The sequence below is a fragment of the Amphiura filiformis genome, chromosome 15, assembly GCF_039555335.1.
Source record: "Amphiura filiformis chromosome 15, Afil_fr2py, whole genome shotgun sequence".
Lineage (NCBI taxonomy): Eukaryota > Metazoa > Echinodermata > Ophiuroidea > Amphilepidida > Amphiuridae > Amphiura > Amphiura filiformis.
Genome location: NC_092642.1, coordinates 33,422,627 through 33,442,367, shown reverse-complemented (window position 1 = coordinate 33,442,367; position 19,741 = coordinate 33,422,627). Strand labels below are relative to the sequence as shown.

General features: G+C 35.3%; 1 protein-coding gene across 1 annotated transcript; it reads left to right on the top strand.

Annotated features, from left to right (window-relative positions):
* The first annotated feature begins 10,592 nt into the window (after window positions 1-10,592).
* On the top strand, window positions 10,593-16,469 carry LOC140171533 (uncharacterized). The gene is made up of 3 exons (XM_072194802.1): window positions 10,593-10,756; window positions 13,868-14,086; window positions 15,047-16,469. The coding sequence occupies exons 2-3, from the start codon at window positions 13,904-13,906 to the stop codon at window positions 16,145-16,147; spliced, it is 1,284 nt and encodes a 427-aa protein (XP_072050903.1). The 5' UTR covers window positions 10,593-10,756; window positions 13,868-13,903; the 3' UTR covers window positions 16,148-16,469.
* The last annotated feature ends 3,272 nt before the right edge of the window (window positions 16,470-19,741 follow it).

The following is a 19,741-nucleotide window of genomic DNA, read 5'->3' as shown; positions in this document are numbered from 1 at the left end:
TTCTCTGATTGAATGTAGGAATTGCTTGAATCTGTGGGATTATCTTACCTAACAATGACAGATATAAAATCATCAATCTGATCGCTTTCTTAATTATGTTAAACGTCGTCTTTCATGTACCATTCTGACACAGATTTAGCATTGTTATTATATATTGCAATTGTCATTATAAGCTATTATAATTTTGTTATTGCTGAGCCGACATTTAAGGGATCCAAAATGAGCGTTTATTGCGTTTCGACAGTATTTTTTGTGGGACATGAGAGCACCTCAGACCTATCGAATTGTATTCTGAATACGAAGCATGTCTTTCTGATATCAAATAATTTTCATTTTTTAAAATCACAATATAATACAAATTTTATGACAAATTATAAAATTTGATATTTTTCAAATGTTTGATATATAACAGTCCTCGAAGTAAATTACATAAATCTAATGATATATTCTTAAAGTGTATGTAGCAGGGAGGAAAAGCCGACGGTCAAATGAAAATTTTGAACTTTCATATTGAAGATATGGATTTTTACACCATAAGAGATAATTTAATTGTGTGTTTAAGAAAAAAAAATCCATATCTTCAATACGAAAGGTCAAAATTTTCAATTGATCGTCGGCTTTTCATCCCACCTACATACACTTTAAGTATAAATCATCAGATTTATAAAGTTTACTTCAAGTACTGTTAAATATCAAAAATATCAATTTTAATGATTTGCCATAAAATGTGTATTAAATTGCGAATTTCAAAAATCAAAATTATTTAATATCAGAATGACATTCTTCGTATTCAGAATGCAATTCGATATGTCTGATGTGCTCTAATGTCCCAAAATAAATACTGTCCAAACGTTCATACCCCAGCCCTTAATGCCGCATAATAATAATAATTTCAATGAGTGTTATCTTGGTTTAATAGCTTTTAATGGGGTTTAAGTCCTGCAAAGGTCGAGTTGAATTCTACTGGAGACATGACTGCATCATGGGCCAGTTTATCATGAACCTGAGCTGAGTTTTCCCCATTGCGCAGTGCAGTGAACAGTGCTTTGTTTGTTAGCACTCTATTATAGGCCTATCAGTCAACACTATAAATCAGTGGGGTGGGGTGGGGGGTGGGGTGGGTGGGGGGGTCATTGGGTGAATAACGTTACTGGCGGGGAAATATAGACCGGGGTTGACCCAGTCAGGGGAAATGTACCTTTTATAGTGGGGGGAAAATACTGCCATCTCACCCAGCTCAGGGGGTGGGGCGAAATTGACCGTATATAGGGCCTACTAAATCAATTCGCTTAGGCCTATGTGTGCAAAACGTACTTTCTGGAGCAAAACAATAAACTTGAATATGAAATTTGTATTAATTACTCATATTAATGCTAAATACAAACATATATAAGCCAAAAGAAATCTTAATCATGATTGATAATTTATCAAAGGAATTTGTAAATTTAAGTATCTTAATCTTTGAAATGTAACTACTAAATATGGGAAATATTTATGCTTCTTGTTTACTTAATAATAGTTTCTTATAAAGTTATATTCACTATCTAGACATAATAATTAATATATTAGCATCAACTACTACTTGTATCTAATTATGGCCTTTCTACATGTATTCTGTTACTATGACATCATCAGTGAATTTCTTATTTACCACAACACCACTTCCTTATGAGTTATATTACCCTGCCACACTGTACATTAATATATAGAGAAGTTCCAAGCTAAAATGCAAATCCCTTATCATAATATGACAATTTAACAAAAGACTAAATTCCACTTTTTAACCATCTTCAAATAAACTACGGTACCTAGCCTTTTACTTGCAAATCTTATTGAATTAAGCATGGCCAAACGAGTTTCAATAGAAAGTGAAGGTCTCATCACTATGCATAGTTGGGTGTTTTCATATTGCTTAGATAACACTTATTAAGCCCAAAATGTGACTTTCTTACATAATCTGAACAAAAGTCCTAGATGAAGTTCTGACTAGACAGGACTTTTGGGTGCTAATTATGGCAATACTATTAACCTAATATCTCCTAATATGGCCTATATATACGGTATGTAATGTAGGCCGTATATAGGCCTATATATACAAAATAGGCCTACATTACACTTAGATATTTTGTAAGTGTCTAAAATCTAAACTAAACAATACTCTTATTTTATCAAATTAATGATAAATCTACATGTAAACACAAAACTGATAATATCTTTAAACTGATAACATACCTCTTAGGTGAGCGCAAGATCATCTCAGAAAATAATTATATTCCATGTAGGCGGTAACAGAAGATCTTTGTCTTTAAATTTCATCTTTCTTCATAATGCCATAATACCTTATCTTAAATCTTACCAAGATATGTCATCTAAAATATAAAGTTACTGTTAAGGGGTGGGGTATGAACGTTTGGACAGTATTTATTGTGGGACATTAGAGCACATCAGACATATCGAATTGCATTCTGAATACGGAGAATGTCCTTCTGATATCAAATAATTTTAATTTTTTTAAATTCGCGATGTAATTCACATTTTATGGCAAATGATTAAAATTGATATTTTTGATATTTAACAGTACTCGAAGTAAACTTTATAAATCTGATGATTTATACTTAAAGTGTATGTAGGTGGGATGAAAAGCCGACGATCAATTGAAAATTTTGACCTTTCGTATTGAAGATATGGATTTTTTCCCAAAACACCAAAAAAAATTAGGTCTTTTTGGGAAAAAAATCCATACCTTCAATATGAAAGGTCAAATTTTTCAATCGATCGTCGGCTTTTCCTCCCAGCTACATACACTTTAAGAATATGTCATTAGATTTATAAAATTTACTTTGCGGACTGTTATATATCAAAAATGTGGAAAATATCAAATCTTACTATAATTCACCAGAATCTGTACGTCTGTTTGTACATCTGTTTGTACATCTGTCTGTCTGTCCGCCTCTTTTCTCGGAGACCGGGGGTCGCACGTTCCTCAAACTTGGTGGGTGGGTGCAGCTTGGTATGAGGAAGAACGAGTTTATATTGGTTAGTGGGTCAAGGTCACCCAAGGTCATCCAGGGGTCAAATTAGTAAAAACTGTTTTTCTCGGAGACTGGGGTCGCACGTTTCTCAAACTTGACGGTGGGTGCATCTTGACCCGGGACAGAACAAGTTTGTATTGGTTAGTGGGTCAAGGTCACAGAGGTCATCTAGGGGTCAAATTAGTTAAAACTGTCATATGGGCATGCAACTTGGTGGGTAGGTGCATCTTAACCTAAGACGGAACAAGTTTGTATTGGTTAGTGGGTCAAGGTCACCCAGGGGTCATCTGAGGTCAAATTAGTAACAACTGTTTTCCGCCTATTTTCCCAGGGAACTAGGGGTCGTTCCTCAAACTTGGTGGGTGGGTGCATCTGGACCTCAGACAGAACAAGTTTGTTTTGGTAAGTGGGCCAAGATCACCCGAGGTCATCCAGGGGTCATCTGAGGTCAAATTAGTAAAAACTGTCGTATGGGCATGAAACTTGGTGGGTACAGTCAACTTTTAGAGTCAAATTTTTGGACGGTCATTTTGGGGTCACCCAGTGGTCATCTGAGGTCAAAATAGTAAAAAATGTCATATGGGCATGAAACTTGGTAGGTGCAGTCAACTTTAGTTGGTTGTACTCTTCATCAGTAGGCCTAGCTAAGCTTAGCTAGTATTTAATGATGTTAACCACTGATGCAGAGAACAACAAAAGAACTCTTGTGTCGAAGGTCACACAGGCTATACCAAAAAGTTTTATGGGGTGGCTCTTTTCATGAGTAAATCAGGCTGTTACGCTTTGGTCAGGCAATTTTTAACCCCTAAGGCACCCTTACAAAATTATTAAAAAATCTTTTTCAACTTCAAGGTGTAGAAGGGAACCTTAATGTTATAAAAAAAAAGAGATAATTAGAAATACAATTGGTATTGTTTGGAAGCAATGGTTTAAAAACTCTGAAAAGTGCCCAAAGTTACCCCCATTTTACGGTAGGTACCGGTATTACCGGTTACCGGTATATGATTTTTTCAAAATGTGGATAAACTAAAGCCAACAAATTCTCCGCGTTTGCAGAAATTCCGCGAAAATCGCGGAATTCGGAGGTAAAGCGGAAAACGCATTGCTGAGAAAAAAATAAGCAAAAATGACCTAGAAAAAGAAAAAAAGATACAATTGAAAAGAAATAAATAAAATACTAAATGAAATGGGTCTTCAAAATTCTTCAAAATAAAGTAAAATCCGTCATATATTTACCGTACAACGCCTGTCCTACCTCCCATTGCAGCCATGATACCCAATCACCCATCCCAACTTTGCAACATCGCAATGAAGGTAGGCCCTATAGATTCTTGTGAAATTTTATTTTATTATGTCAGAAATGTGCTAAAATTACAAAGCGGAGAAAAGCGGAATTTAACATTTGTAAAGCAGAAAATTCTTGGCTTTAGGATAAACCCCCTATAAGTGCCACAAAAAGGCTTGGAAGTGCCATCCTGATAAATTTATTTAAAAGAAAAAAAGAAATTGACAAATCCCAGAAATTGAGGAGAGGGGACGAGAACCAATTTAACATTAATTTTATAATTTAATTTGGACCTTCTTGGGCTGAGACGTATAGGCCTATATTAGGCCTAGGCCTATATAGGGGCCTATATCTACAGGTAGGCCTATATATTCGTCTCTTTTTGTTTTTTTTTGTTTGTTTGTTTTATTTCTTCTTTAACCTGGGACACTCAATCAGTTGAAAACACAATTAATCATCTGTTCTTCCTTGAGGCCCAGGGATCAATACAACATTTACATAACATAATTATTAAGGTTTTAAAAATACTAAATACATTCAAATACATGATAATATTGCAAATTTAGATAAATACAATGTTTACAAAATAAATCAAATTACAATGTAACTTTACAACATGTTTAAAATACTATTAATACTACATACATAGGCAAAGCATATAGAATAAATGATCAAATAATATGGGGGACCCAATAAGCATTAAAACTACTTAAAAGATAAGAAACAACAAAAATCAACCTATGAACCAGCATAGCTATAAAACATTAATATTATTCAAAACTATCGATTGCACCAAATACAAACAAAATAATTCATTTAATGTCAAATACAAATAATTCAATATGGAAATTGATTGCACAAAATAGTAGTAAGGCATAGCATGATAGTATAAATATAACTCAAACAAATCTTGTTTTGCAAAATAAACGAATGAAGCCAAAATATGAAACAAATTTAAAGGCTACTATTTAAGAATCATAAAATTGAGAGTTGTATATTGTTTTGAAAGTTGCTGTGCTAATTGGGAGAGGTGATTTCAGTTTAGGATCTAGTGAATTCCAGGCCTTAGCCCCTCTGAATAAGAATGAGCGTCTACCAGCTTCAATTCTGGGTTTGAAATTAAGTGCAATATTGCCATGAGCGCTACCACGTGTATTGTGACGATGACTGGTTTTCACAGAGGTAAAAATTGTTTGCATATACTTTGGAACAAAACCAGCAATACATTTATAAGTTAAAAGACACAGATGGTCTTGTCTAAGGTTGCTAAGAGGCTTCCATTTAAGTTTTTCCCTGATTAAAGAAGATGGTGTCCTGACTGGAACTTTAAGAATGGCCCTCCCAGCCCTGTTCTGGAGACGCTCAATCCTATTCAGAAGCGTGTTATTGCAATTTCCCCATACAGTATCACAGTAAGTCAATCTTGGAAGAATAAGAGCTTTATAAATTGTATTCATGTGGTTAGCAGATAGCCATTCCCTGATTCTGTACAACATACCAATGTATTTCGAAACTGTTAAACAAGTTTGATTAATTTGTGCTTCCCATTTTAGATTTTGGTCGAGAATGACTCCCAGGTATTTACATTGATTTACATTTTCAAGTTGTTCCCTATTCATGTAAAGACTTAGCTCATCAACCCTTGCATTAAAATAACTTGAACAAAAAAGCATGGCTTTTGTTTTTTTAGCATTTAAGGTCAATTTGTTCACTTCCATCCACGATGTAATTCGTTTAAGATCATCATTAAGATGCACATTGATCTCATTTATGTCTTTTGATGAGCGAAAAACGGCCGTGTCATCAGCATAAAGCGTGATTTTGGTATCACTGGACACAGTTAGAGGCAGATCATTGATGTACATCGTGAATAGAAGTGGGCCCAAAATTGTACCTTGAGGCACACCAAAGCTGACACATTTGAATGCAGAAATAGTACTACCAATCTTAGTTGCCTGCTCTCTATCACTAAGATAAGATTTAAACCAATCCAGCTCCAGACCCAAAATTCCAAAAGATGTAAGCTTCTGAATAAGAATGGCATGATTGACCGTATCGAATGCCTTTTTTAGGTCAATAAAGACCCCTCCAACAAAATGGCCAGCATCAATGTTCTGGAGGATGTATTCTGAAACATCGATCAAAGTGGTAAGTGTGGAATGTTTGGGTCTGAATCCGGATTGATGTGAAGAGAGCAAATTATGTTGACTTAAAAAGGCATACAACTGATTATGAATTAGGCGTTCAAAAGTTTTCATAACAACAGGAATAACAGAAATTGGACGGTAGTTGTTGACATCGTCTCTGGACCCCTCTTTGAATAAGGGAGTGACTCTACATAATTTCCATTTTTGAGGGACCTGCCCACTGGATAAGCTGTTGTTGAATAACTTAGTCAAAGGAGTAGTAATGGGACCATTCTCTGTTCTTGGGTAAATAATATTTATCTCATTCATTCATTTTTTTTTCGAATTTTGTTGTTGTTGTTGAAATTAGGCCTACCCTGAAAAGTGGGTTTGTATTATTTTGTCCATTTCATCATTCAACCCGTCTCAAAGTTGCTCCGTGTGCCCTTAAAAATTAAAGGTCCAACACTGATTCCGTGCTTGTATACAGATTATTTTCGTTATGACAAAGTCCATACAAAAATACGGGTGGGATCGGCAAAGGTAGTCAGGGCCGCGACACTCCGGCACTTGTTGGAAGACATGAAGTACAGCAGACAGTTACATGTACAATGTGATTTTCTCATTTATAATTAGGATTACGTCATTGCCAGAATGCCAGAGCTTGTTTCATTTGTTCATTAGAATGATTGACAGCGGTGGGCGGACTTATACTCTAAAAATGTGATTCTCTAATAAATTATAGGTCACTAGGTCAATTCGGACCGTCTCTTCAGATCTCTATGTAGGACTCTATGGTATCTTCTCATTACACGTTCGTAGTAAGACTTGGCCGGCGACGACGCTTGCGAATTGCATCACGGGGGTGACACTAAATTCACGGTTATTCTATTACGCACGCAAACCTATGACAAATCCCGCTGGTTTGCTTGGTAGAAAATGAGTCCAGTTATCGATCGGTTATGGAGATTAGCATGTTCGACCCCTCGATCATGTTAATTACGGTTGACAAATAAAGCCGCCATTCAGTTCGGGAACTTTGTCTGTTCAATGCGAGTACCAAGCTTGAAAGTGCGCCCCTCTGAGAGCTGAGACCACTGACCTCCACTGACCTCGTTTGTTTTTGTTTCCTCGTGTGATGATAAATATCATTCAATCTATAGTTATCGGACGTACACGTTGTATTACCGCCCTAAGCAGTTTGTTTTTAAAAACAAGTAAATAATCATTACTCGCCGTTCTATTTGATCTTGTGCATTTCCCAAATCACGTAATAAATTGAAACGCCCTCAATTGAGCTGAGACCACTGATTATGTAATCACCCGAGTGTTTTGAATTTTGATTTATACACTACAGCGTGTGAGCCGGTTAGTAATATTAATGAAGTGACACACTGATGCACGGCGTTTATAGCACTTGTAGGGGCCTACATGTCACTTGCTGAATACGTATAGGCCTACTCATAGTATTTAAAATCTATGGCCTACTAGAAGAGTTTAGGTCTATCAAAAGAATGATTGAATGATTTTGGAGATTATCCCCGGAGATTATCAAGGGCTGTGTAATAATTCTGAGCCGGGGGGGGGGGGAAGGGTTTTTTTGCACATAGGTCCTATTCATGGTAGGCCTACGCCTATTAAATAAAATGCTCTAAAAAGGCTTAGGATAACAGTACGTTACCGGGGGTAAAATTTCCGAATGGCCCGCCAAATATCGTTCCCCCCTCTCAGCCTGCCAAAAATCGCTTGCACCCCCCTCTCGGTCCGCCAAAAATTCTTAGCCCCCCCCTCTTGCACATGCCAATGATTTGCGGGTATGCTTATTATGTTGCGAGCAGGAAAATTTGCATATTAAAGCGTTTCCGTACTGTTTTTCGAAGCGTTTTTAGAGCGTTTTATTTAAAACGCACCCCATGGATGTGTGCCAAAATCGCTTTCCCCCATCTCGGCTGGCCAAAAATTGCTTGTCCTCCCTTGCGGCTCGCCAAACATTTTTGCCCCCCCCCTAATTTTACCCTCCCCCAGGGATCATAACTATTGCACAGCCCCTAATGATTCCAAAAGAGAAATATGCCTACAGCAATTTTATGAAAACAAAACAAATATAGTATATTTGTTTTGTTTTTTAATATTTAATATACAGATAGATAGCCGTAAACGAAATGGGACATCTATTGCATTGATTTTTCTTGCACAACTTTTATTTATTCATCTAATAATTAATTAGTTAATTAATGAATGAATGAATGTATGAATTAATTACTTAATAAATAAATAAATAAATAAATAAATAAATAAATAAATAAATAAATAAATAAATAAATAAACTAATTAATTAATTAATTAATTAATTTATTTATTTATTTATTCATTCATTAATTTATTTATTTGCTTGTTTATTTATTTATTTAATTTAGGCCTATTGAAGTAACTCAGCTCTTAAACATTTCACGTACTCACTTGCAACGGCTCAACGAATTAATTGATACATCAATTCTTCAAGTTATCAATCAATCAAACAATAACTATATTAATAATTATATAATAGTCAATTTAGATCAATAGACTCATCAAACAATGAAACAATGAACTGATCGACCAATCAAGTTGTCGATCAATTTTAATTTTATGACTTGTGATGACGTGAGACTAAATGACTGACAGATTGACTGATTGGTATGTTGATGTATGGGTTGATTGATTGATGAATTGATTGATTGATTGATTGATTGATGATTGATTGTTGGAATAAAGTGTGAAGGTATAACAGGTAAATGAATGAATGCAAGAGTAATTGAGAGGAGGGAGTTGATTGAGTTACTGACCATATATTATTTCACACAATATTATTTTGTAAGATGGATGATTACTGAATCTGTCATTATGGTAAAATAGACAGTGGTGACGGTAGATTTCTTGGCATTGGTGGATGAATTAATTTTTCTGAAATAAATGCGAGCAATAAATTGCCATTTTGAAATTAAAGTGAGACAGGTGGCAAGAGAAATCAAAAAATCATCATTATATCAATGTGGTTTTCATTATTAGACACATTAACATAATGCACTTTTGATAATACATTAAACAAACTTTCAAAAGTTATGCAAATCGGATAAAAAAATTTAAAAACAACGTTTTTTTTTTTTTTTTCAAACGCGTTTTTTACACATTTCATTTTTTCACCATATTTCGACCTGAAATAAAATGTAGCTCCAAAAGTATACCCACCATAAAAGGCCTTAAACTTTGCATATTATTGTCTTTAGACTATTTTCTACTGCATGCACCTACAATCAAATTAATCTTTCTGGGACAATTATAAAAATATTTGGTCAAATTTACAAAATTTTAATAATTTAAATAATATTGTTCATGATATAATTAATTGGGTTGTTTTGTCATCAGAATGAGATTAATTTTAAGTGAGTGAGTGATGAAGTGAGTATAAATGTTAGTGATTAAATAATAAATAAATAAATAAATAAATAAATAAATAAATAAATAAATAAATAAATAAATAAATAAATAAATAAATAAATAAATAAATTAAGTAATTAAGTAATTAATAATAAATAAATAATAAATTATAGTACACACAAGTTATTGTAATATATTTTTTTCCAATAGAGGCATAACATTCTGTTTCAAAATATTTATTTAAATTTATTTGATTATTTTCTAACTTAAATATTTTCTTTAGAGCAAAGACAAATATTTTCCCTTTTCTCTAGTAGAGCTGTCTCCAATTTGAGCCCAAAATAAAACTCTGCTTCTTTTATTATTGATTTAATTTCACGATTTATTCCATTGAGCAATATCAAGGATTAAAATCACACGTCTCACAGCAGATAGTTACTTGGCGTAGTGGTCATACGCTAGTGCCTTTCAACCGAAAGGTACCGAGATCGATTCCCGCCTCCGCCTACTATTTTGTTCAAGACTGGAAAGAATGAAGCTTATTTGACTTTACAACACTAAATTATTCATGGCTTACCCTACCTGGTGGTGTAAAGTGCTACTGGTAAACATGAATATGAATTTATAACACAATGGCTAATTTAAATAAGAATGCGGCCTCATGCTAATTAGGGAGTGCCTCTTCCTATCAATTATTCCATGATTGCATGTCTTCGACTGCTGTATAGCATAGTATAGGCAGTTTGTACAGAGTGTCGCTTCTCTATCTCTTTTTCTCGGAGGTAGTCAGCTGACGAATGTCACAATCACAATGCTGTTTTGGGAAATGCCCTAAAACTCGCATCAATTTGAAGGCCACACAGATCGTTTATCAAGATTTGCAGTAACATTTAAAGGTATATATGTTATACTTAATAATTTACGAAGTGGAAGTAGGTCAGCGATGGCAGAGATTCCACTGTAACAATCGTCTTGATTGTCATTGTCGAGTGTCGTAATTGCATGTTTGCAAATAGCAAAATTCTGCAGCTTGACCATGCATTGTTGAGGGTACATATTAAACTCAGGTTGCGTTTTAGGCCATGAGTCGAGTTACGTCTTACTTTGAAATATATATTTGATATCATCTCAATCAGAACAAAATGCTGCATAACATATCTGAAAATGAAACAACATTTTACTTGGGGTACTTTTTAAAATTAGCGTTTATACAAAAAAAAGCATAATTTTCCAGTGTTTACATCCGACTGCTAACCGGGTCATTCTTCGGTAAGGTGCACAATTGCAGTCCCTCCACTTTGCAGTTGTTTAGTATTGATGTTCCTTTTATATCTCAAAACATCAAAATATTAAAAGAAGTTCTTATTTTCGAGAAAATTGCTTATACAGGGTGTCACAACCCCCAAAACCTCATGTCCCGATTGGGGTCATCAAAATTTTTGATGCTGATATCTTTTAGTGGATAACTTCAGCATCGTAAAAAACACCGGGAATGACAAGTTATTTATTGTATAATGTAGAAAAAGTTATTGTAACACATCTTTCATAGCCAGGAGTAAAAATAATTTCACCCTATAGTATATGTCTAAAATTTCCTGTCCCTATGTCTGTGTCATCTACCGTCACGAAAATTTAGAAGCGCCTGGAGAAAAATACTAATTTTGTAAGGTCATTTATTTGACCTAGAGAGCACAAGTCAATGCAGTAAATTCATTTGGACATTTTTTCCTCATGAATGTTGGCGCAATAAATTCATCAAAACTATAAGGCACTTGAAACTTGATTCTGAGTTTAGCGTCCACCGCCCGCGTTATGAATTTTGTGCCGCGTTTGAGATGTATAATCTGAAAATAATTCATTATTTTGCAAATTACTACTAAACCAGAAAGAAAATTTGTTCTGCAAACTTTTTAAACCCCTTTTTTTTGTATTTGAACCCTTCAAAAACTATAGAAGGCCTTGAGAACTATCAGATGAATCCATCTAAATATTTTAGCATTAAAAATATACAGGTTTTTGACCCTTGCTCTATCCAATTATTTCAATTATTTACCTTTGGGATACCAGCTAGATAGACTAGAAGAGAAATCAACCTAGCCAAAATGTTTTTACCAGATTGTTGATGTTGTAAATAATTTAACAAGGAAAGGCCTAGTTTTGACAAATTGGTGCCAAAATTTATTTCATAATGTTCTGCATGATTGTTATTTTTGTATTTAATGAGTCACCCCCCCATTTCCCCTATCTTCAAATGTATACGGAGAGGTTAGTACAAATTGGAGTGAAGAAGACTGGCATAATATACATGTACTTCGGAATACATTTAGTTTGTTTTAAAACTTGAAAAAGATAATTATACTTTTATAAATGTTTATGTGTGTTTGTGACATTATATTGCGACTGGCTATCCAATTAGAATGAACAAAAGCACATAAGCATTGGTAAAAGGTCGCCGATAATGAAACCTTGGAAAAAATGAATAATGAAATAGTTGCCTCATTATGAGCTGAAAAAAATGGGACGCTAAACTCAACATCAAGTTTCAATAGCCTAACCATTTCTTCACTCATACAGGTGGGTACCTTTATTAATCATCATCTCCGAACGCTTCTGATACCTAAAATGTTCGCATTATTTATTTTTCTTTTTTCAAAATTACAACAGTTGTGCGTTTATTTCTATTCACCTCCTTTATTGACCATGTGTATGTTATAGTTGTACATGTACCACTAGGGTCGTAAGTTTGTTAATTTCGTAATATACCATCACGTCATATCCGTCACAATTTTGTGACGGATATGACGTTTGGGGGTGATTTTCGCTATGAGAGAATCATTTCCGTCACGTGACGGAGATGATACAGCAGAATTTCCAATATTTGACATATCATCTCCGTCACTCTACAGATTTCCATTTGACCTTAAAACTGGTCAAATGGAAATGTAATGATATGTTGCATAATCTTGGTTATACTCCCTTTCTCTGTAGGTAAAAAACAAATCCAATGTGCGACACATTTTTGGTATCAGTTGAACTTCATTGCAATTGTGACGGAGATGATGACGGTGATGGAGATGACATTAGCTGCAGAAAAAGCCACAAAATTACACCAAGCTGCTAATAAAAATTGAGCCAAACACTTTTTTACTACACTGGAGACATGTCTCTTTCTTAATCTGTAAAAAAATTAACAGAAAAATCATTTTGAAATGTCTATTTTCCAAACCTTCAAACGTGCACCTTTTACCGAAGAATGACCCAACCACGTTTTGACCCCGTGTGTTCATGCGCACATAATCATAAACATCACTCAAATGTTTGCGTTTTCTTTTCAAATTTGCAGAGGTCACATTCACAAGTTCTAGTAAACAGCACTAAAATGGTTTTATTGTACCGATTTTGCACAACTTTGATGCAAAGTTGCGACTAAAATAGGCGTGACAAACTTTTGCCGGAAACCGCTTCACAGGCGGGTTTAGTGGTAAGAACCCTTGACACGTAGCTCAGCAGTTGTATTAAGGGGGGTACTACATCCCTGGCCAATTTTGTGCCTATTATTTTTGCATTTTTCTCAAAAAATTATAGCACATTGGTGACAAGTAAGATTTGTGTATTATAGGGCAAGGACTACAACTACTGCACTGAAAATTCATCAGCAACTAAAGGCAAGTAGTTATTGATTTATTGATAAAATATTGGTTTTCCCTCATTTTTGACTGTAACTCCACAACTGTTGTCTATGTTCTAAAATAAAATTTCCAGTGCAGTAGTTGAAATGGGTTGGTAAACAAGGCAGTCGTCAGCGTACATTCTGAATTGCGAGGTCTGCTTGTCCGGCAAGTCATTTATATGACAGGAATAATAGTGCCTTTGATAGACTTGGTCCCAAGACTGTTCCATGAAAACCTGTTTTACCTCTCATACTCCTCTACTTATACCGATTTAAATATCATACATGTGTAACACTAACTTTTTGGGAACTATTTCTTTCCTTTTTTCATCCACAGAATATTAAGCTTCATGCATGAGCTGAACGAATAACCATGAGTTTCCCAAATGAATCTATGAGTAACGGAAGGCCAATCAGACCACATCTGCCCGGGTGTGGCCCACTCAACCTTAGCAACGCTAGAGGTAGACATACTAGAGAATACTTGGATGCACACAAGAATGTTGAGAAGAGACGAAGGGATCGCATCAATACCTGCTTGGAGACCATACGGCAGGTATGTACATGTAGGTGTGCAGCTAGGGTGGCACTTAACACAAATGACCATACGGGTATGTTCCTCCGGAAAGATCCCCCTTTTTGGATTTCGTAAGACCCCCTATTATTTGACCAAAATAGAGCTCTGAAAGACCCTTGATTTTGATCATTTCAGCTCTAAAAGACCCCAAAATTGTTCATTCCTCATATTTCTGGTTTTCAGGCGATTTTCAACCAGAAAGCCTAGAAAGACCCTTGAATTTGACTGTCCGCAGCTCCAAAAGTCCCCATTTTAACTTGTTCGCAGCTCCGAAAGACCCCCTTTTACCGGTAGGCCTACACTGTCAGCTCCCAAAGACCCACCACCTCAAAATTCCGGGGGAACATACCAACCAAAATTTTTTGATGTGTCAGGGCCCCCCTGGGTGTGCATGTACTATTGTATAACCTTTCAGTTTTAACATGCATCCTGTTATATACGGCTGAAAAAGAAGTTTGTTTCCTTTATGCTACACACTTGTGACATGATCAAGGGAATGAGTAGCATGTCTGCAATTTTCATCTGGTTACCAAGTTATAAGCAATTTATCAATGGCTGAAAACAATATAGAACAAAATAATTTGAGTACTGTTTTTGCCAATATATATCTCAAAAACAATATTAGCGACATGCAAGACTGCAAGTCATTCCTCTTGATCATTAGTCATGAAGGCTATTTAATGATTCCATATGTAGAAGATTATCATCCTCTTCAGCAATAGGATTGTTGATTGGTTTAAACACTATCAAATGAGAAACATGTCGCGCCTAATTGAGACACCTATCGAATAGGCCTACAACCTTCACACACATGTTACACTGTATCTCAGAATACAATTTGCCGAGTTTACGGCTCATTCGTAGTGTCCGCTCACATTTGATCTCTGTAAATGAACAATGTACTAAACCCATTTATCTATCAATTTTATACCACTACAGTTTGTACCAGCTTGCCGCAAGGTACCACTCTCAAGACGCTTAGAAAAGGGCGAAATACTAGATATGACAATCAGTTACTTACAGCTCGTTAACCATTTCTTAGCTGGGATTGGTGTCCATGATGTATACTCTGCATCCAAGCAGGAAGTCCGCCTCTACATGGGCGTTGATAATTGGATCCGTGAGCATCAGAATGATTATACATCAGTATCAGAATTTGCCAAAGACATTCGCAGCCTTCTACAAAATGAAATGGAGGCCTTTACAACACAGATCACCATGGAGCATACTTGGTCGAGCCGCAAGGCATCCACATACGGTGATTTGTATACGGAAGACTCTCTGGATGATGGATACAACCAAGCAGCTTCTTGCCAAAGTGAAGCAGATTATGAAGACAATAAACCTTTCATAGTGCCTTCTACTAGTAACTGCCAAGAGACATCTCCACCGTTGACCACCGCATCATCAGTGAGAATCAAACAAGAGTGCTATCAGGAAAAATCATCAGCAGAGCCTCCGGTAAAGAAACTGAAATTTTCCGAAGTTGATGAAACAACTGTGAATGATGTCTGTGAAGATGACTGTCATTTGGATGGAAGGTCAAGTGAAGAAAGTAGTCAACATCAAAGATCATTCAAACAAAGTACCAACATAGTAGCCAATTCTTCTGCCTCATCACCTCCGTCCTCAGAGTCTTGTCATTGCAATGCTACATGTAGTAGGCTTCAAGAAAGAACCTCATGTATGAGTCAAGTCGCTCCTAACCCTCACACGGGCTGCAGTTCACTGCAAAGGTCGGTTGGTTCACCATGTAGCTCTGTAGGAGATGTTAAAGTCTCCACATCAATGGGTTGTATTACAATTCCGATAAGACTTGGTTCAATACAAATTGAAGCGCCAAAAGAGATGTTACAGCCATTACAACAGGCTTGTATACAACCCATTGTGTTTAATGCCCAAATTGAAAGTTCAGACTGTACTGCTGATGGGGACAGGTGTAAGTGTAAGACACAGCAGCAGTCGCAGGGCTTAAGTATACAGGTAACAGAAGCTAAAGGATATGATAGTTCTACCAAAGACAACAAGGACAATGTTTAGTCTAGTTCAAATCATCAAAAGGAGCAGAACTAAATACATTTGTACCAGGGTGATGCTTATGCGGTTGTTGCCTGGGGCCACTCAAACCCAACATGTTTCCAACCATGAGCAGGTATTCATGTGAAAGGGTAGGAAATTCATACGACATCACGGACCATGTTCCAATTACAGGATCCTTTGCTTAAAAGGGTTGGCTAATGGCATAATTGATGAGGGTACTGGGTAGGCATTTCAATGTTAGGGCTATATTCAACTTTCTTTTCTTTTTTCCTGGTTATTGCACCCTGATTAATTTGCAAACATTGAAGACCAACAAAAATGTTTTAAAACAGTGAAAAGGATCCCCTTTCCAAGAAGAGTTCAAGGTGAGTGATGAGGGCTGGTATTTTCACATAGGACAGTGTTTTGGGTTGGAAATGTGATGACCTGCACATGGATGGTAACACATGGTATATGAGTCCCCCCCCCCCAATTGATCAGACCACTCAGGCTAAAACTAAAAGAGTCAGTGTTGAAAATGAGTTGGAAAATTGCTGCATAGAAATGGACATTTTCATAATTTGTGTTTTTACTGGGGACCAAGTCAGCATGGGGGAAGACTTCTGACTAGGAGGCATATTCCTCTAGCTGTCTCCCTCTTTCTGGCGCAATCACTGTGTACCATGTTGAGAAGTTATGAGAGTTTGTATCTGATTTTTGTATGTATTTTATTATTTTTTGCTTCTTCCTACATTTTTTGCCTGTACCCCAATTTGGACACACACATACAGTGGAAACTCATTAACACGAAGTTGTGTGGAATTCAAATTTTACTTCTTGTTATCAGGAGTTTGTGTTATCTATTCTAATAACATGTGAAATGTATGCTTGGGAATGTAAAATATACTTCTTGTTATCAGGAACTTCATGTTTTAAAAGAGAGTTTGTGTTAACGAGTTGCCACTGTACTTGGTTTCAACACCATGCAATAATATGTTTGTAAAACTTAAGATCTGTTAGTATTAAAAGAAAAATAACTTGGACAGGAATGATATTGTACGGGTCTGATATTACACAACTTTGAACTGTAATTCACTAAATTTTTTACCAATACCAACATTATGTTATTGGCCTACATCACATGGTGAAAAATGATCTGCAGAAGAAATACTAAATCTATTAATATCAAGTTGCGATGTTCAAAAATGTGCATTTTAGTATGATTGTTTTCATTTCTTTGTGAGTTTGTATCAGTTTCACATACTTTTTGTAATGTTTACAAAATGTACATACATGTAAAGGCTGATGAATGATGGTGTTAAGTTTCCTTTTCCTGTCACATTTTTTGTTACGTGATGAAGTGACTCTTTCATTATCTATTAATATTATTCGGGTGTATTTCATTACATTGTTAATTTTAGTAAGACCTTCAAAACAGGAATTAATGATTAGATACCATTACATTTCACTACCTGGAGAGAATTGATCAAAAATTGCCTCCTGAGGTTCGTACATGTATCTGTCAATGAGTAGACCAGATTTCAAGGATGTCATTATAGTAGGGTGGCCACAATGCTAGCTATTGTGTGTGTACCCCTGCCTACATACACAAATGTATGGTAGAAATGTAACAGATTCTGCAGCAGTTGGAAAACTTTTGGGCATTTTGAATTCCATATAATTTGTCTCCTAGTAACTTCTGTGCAAACCCGACTACCTAATTAGATAGAAAATATTCTGCTCGTAATGAAGGTGAATATAGCATTTTTGTACGGTCACGCATAAAAAAGTTACGCACAAAATTATTTTTTGTCATCAAATAAAACTATTTTCCCAAAGATGTACAATTATGCTATATTCAGTTTTACAATCTAGACCCTCAGAGCAAAATCCTGTGCAAAAATCAGACAATTTGGTTGTGTAGTTTAGGAAATACAGTCCTTTGAAGGTCATAATTGGCACAAATAGCGCCCTCAATGGTGCAAATCACATATATTTACCTTAAGGTTGGTCTGAACCCTGGAATTATGAAAACTTTCGGACCTCATAACTGCTAAATTATTAGTCTAAAGAATATAAAAGTATACATTTTTAGAATGGAAATGACTTGATGAATTCATCTGTGAGGCCCAATTTGGGCCAAAATGCTCATTTTGGAGAAAATCCTAAAAAGCGGTTTTTTGGCCCAAATTTTTTTAGTAACGTAAAAAAAAATTGTTTGGCCAAAAAATTTTTTTATTGATTTTTAAAAACTAGATAAAAATATCTAGGCAGCGTTTTTTCATATTTTTGAATTTTGACCAACTTCACCAAAAATATTTGAAATTTGGTAGAAAATCAGGCTTTTTTATGATTTTTTTGAAAATTTTGCATTTTTTTACCATTTTTGGTGCAAATTTCTCAAAGTTGGTCAAAATTCAAAAAAATAAAAAAACGCTCCCTAGATATTTTTATCTAGTTTTTAAAAATTAATAAAAAAAATTTTTGGTCAAACAATTTTTAGGCCAAAAAACCCGTTATTTGTGATTTTCTCCAAAAATGAGAATTTTGGCCCAAATTGACCTCACAGATGAATTCAGCAAGTCATTTCCAGTCTAAAATGTATACTTTTATATTCTTTAGACTAATAATTTAGCAGTTATGAAGCCCGAAAGTTTCCATAATTCCAGGGTTAAGACCACCCTTAAAAGTCCTGGCAAAAGAGTTATTTTTGTGATTTCAGCCATTTTAAAAATGTTGTAAAGAAGCAAAATATAGCAATTATGACTCTGGATTTTTAATATTTGCATAAATGAACATTAAATAAACAAAAACTATACATCTCGTGCCTTCTTTGGCTTTATTCCCACAATTATCGCTCCGTGAATATGCAAATTTATGCCAAAATCAGGATTTTCCTAAAAATGGGGTAAAAATTACCAATTTTGTGAATCTTTGAAATGCTGTATCTTCGCAACGGATTGTCCGATTGAGTTGATTCAAAGGATTTTTTAAATCATTTTGCAGCAGGAACAATTCTGACAGAAAAAGTAATTCCAGGGATGGGTTTGAAATTTTCATGTGACCACCCTAATTATAGCAAGAGTATAACACAAATGGGTCAATGAGTTACATAAAAATGACCTTGTGTGGTATTTGGTTCTCAGGAAGTGAGTTTTGCCTGAGGCAATTTGTGGTTAAATGTTGATCCCTCACTACAAGAGTTATTACCGTCGATTTGGTTGAAAAAGGAGGTGAGACATGATCTCTCCAGGTAACAAAACGTAATGCAGACATTTTGCAACAGATTGAGAAAATAGATTTGAGTCAAATTGAGTTTGTTTTTATTAAAAATGAAAAATTTGCAGTTTTTGTCATCACCAGGAACATGATGACTGATGAGGGAATCCTTCAATTGTCATTATTGACTACATTCGTCAATCCTCTACCCGTTCCAGTAGGAAACTGCTGAAATCATTAGCTGTGCATGTCTGACATTTTGAGAGTTTAGATTTGTGATAATTCCATCTCAATTTTCATATAATTTACTTTTTCATGAAAATAATGAAAAGTTTGGCCAAAATGAAAAAGTGATGCAGGCGGGTGATGGAAAACTTGGAATCAGCTTTCAGTAGC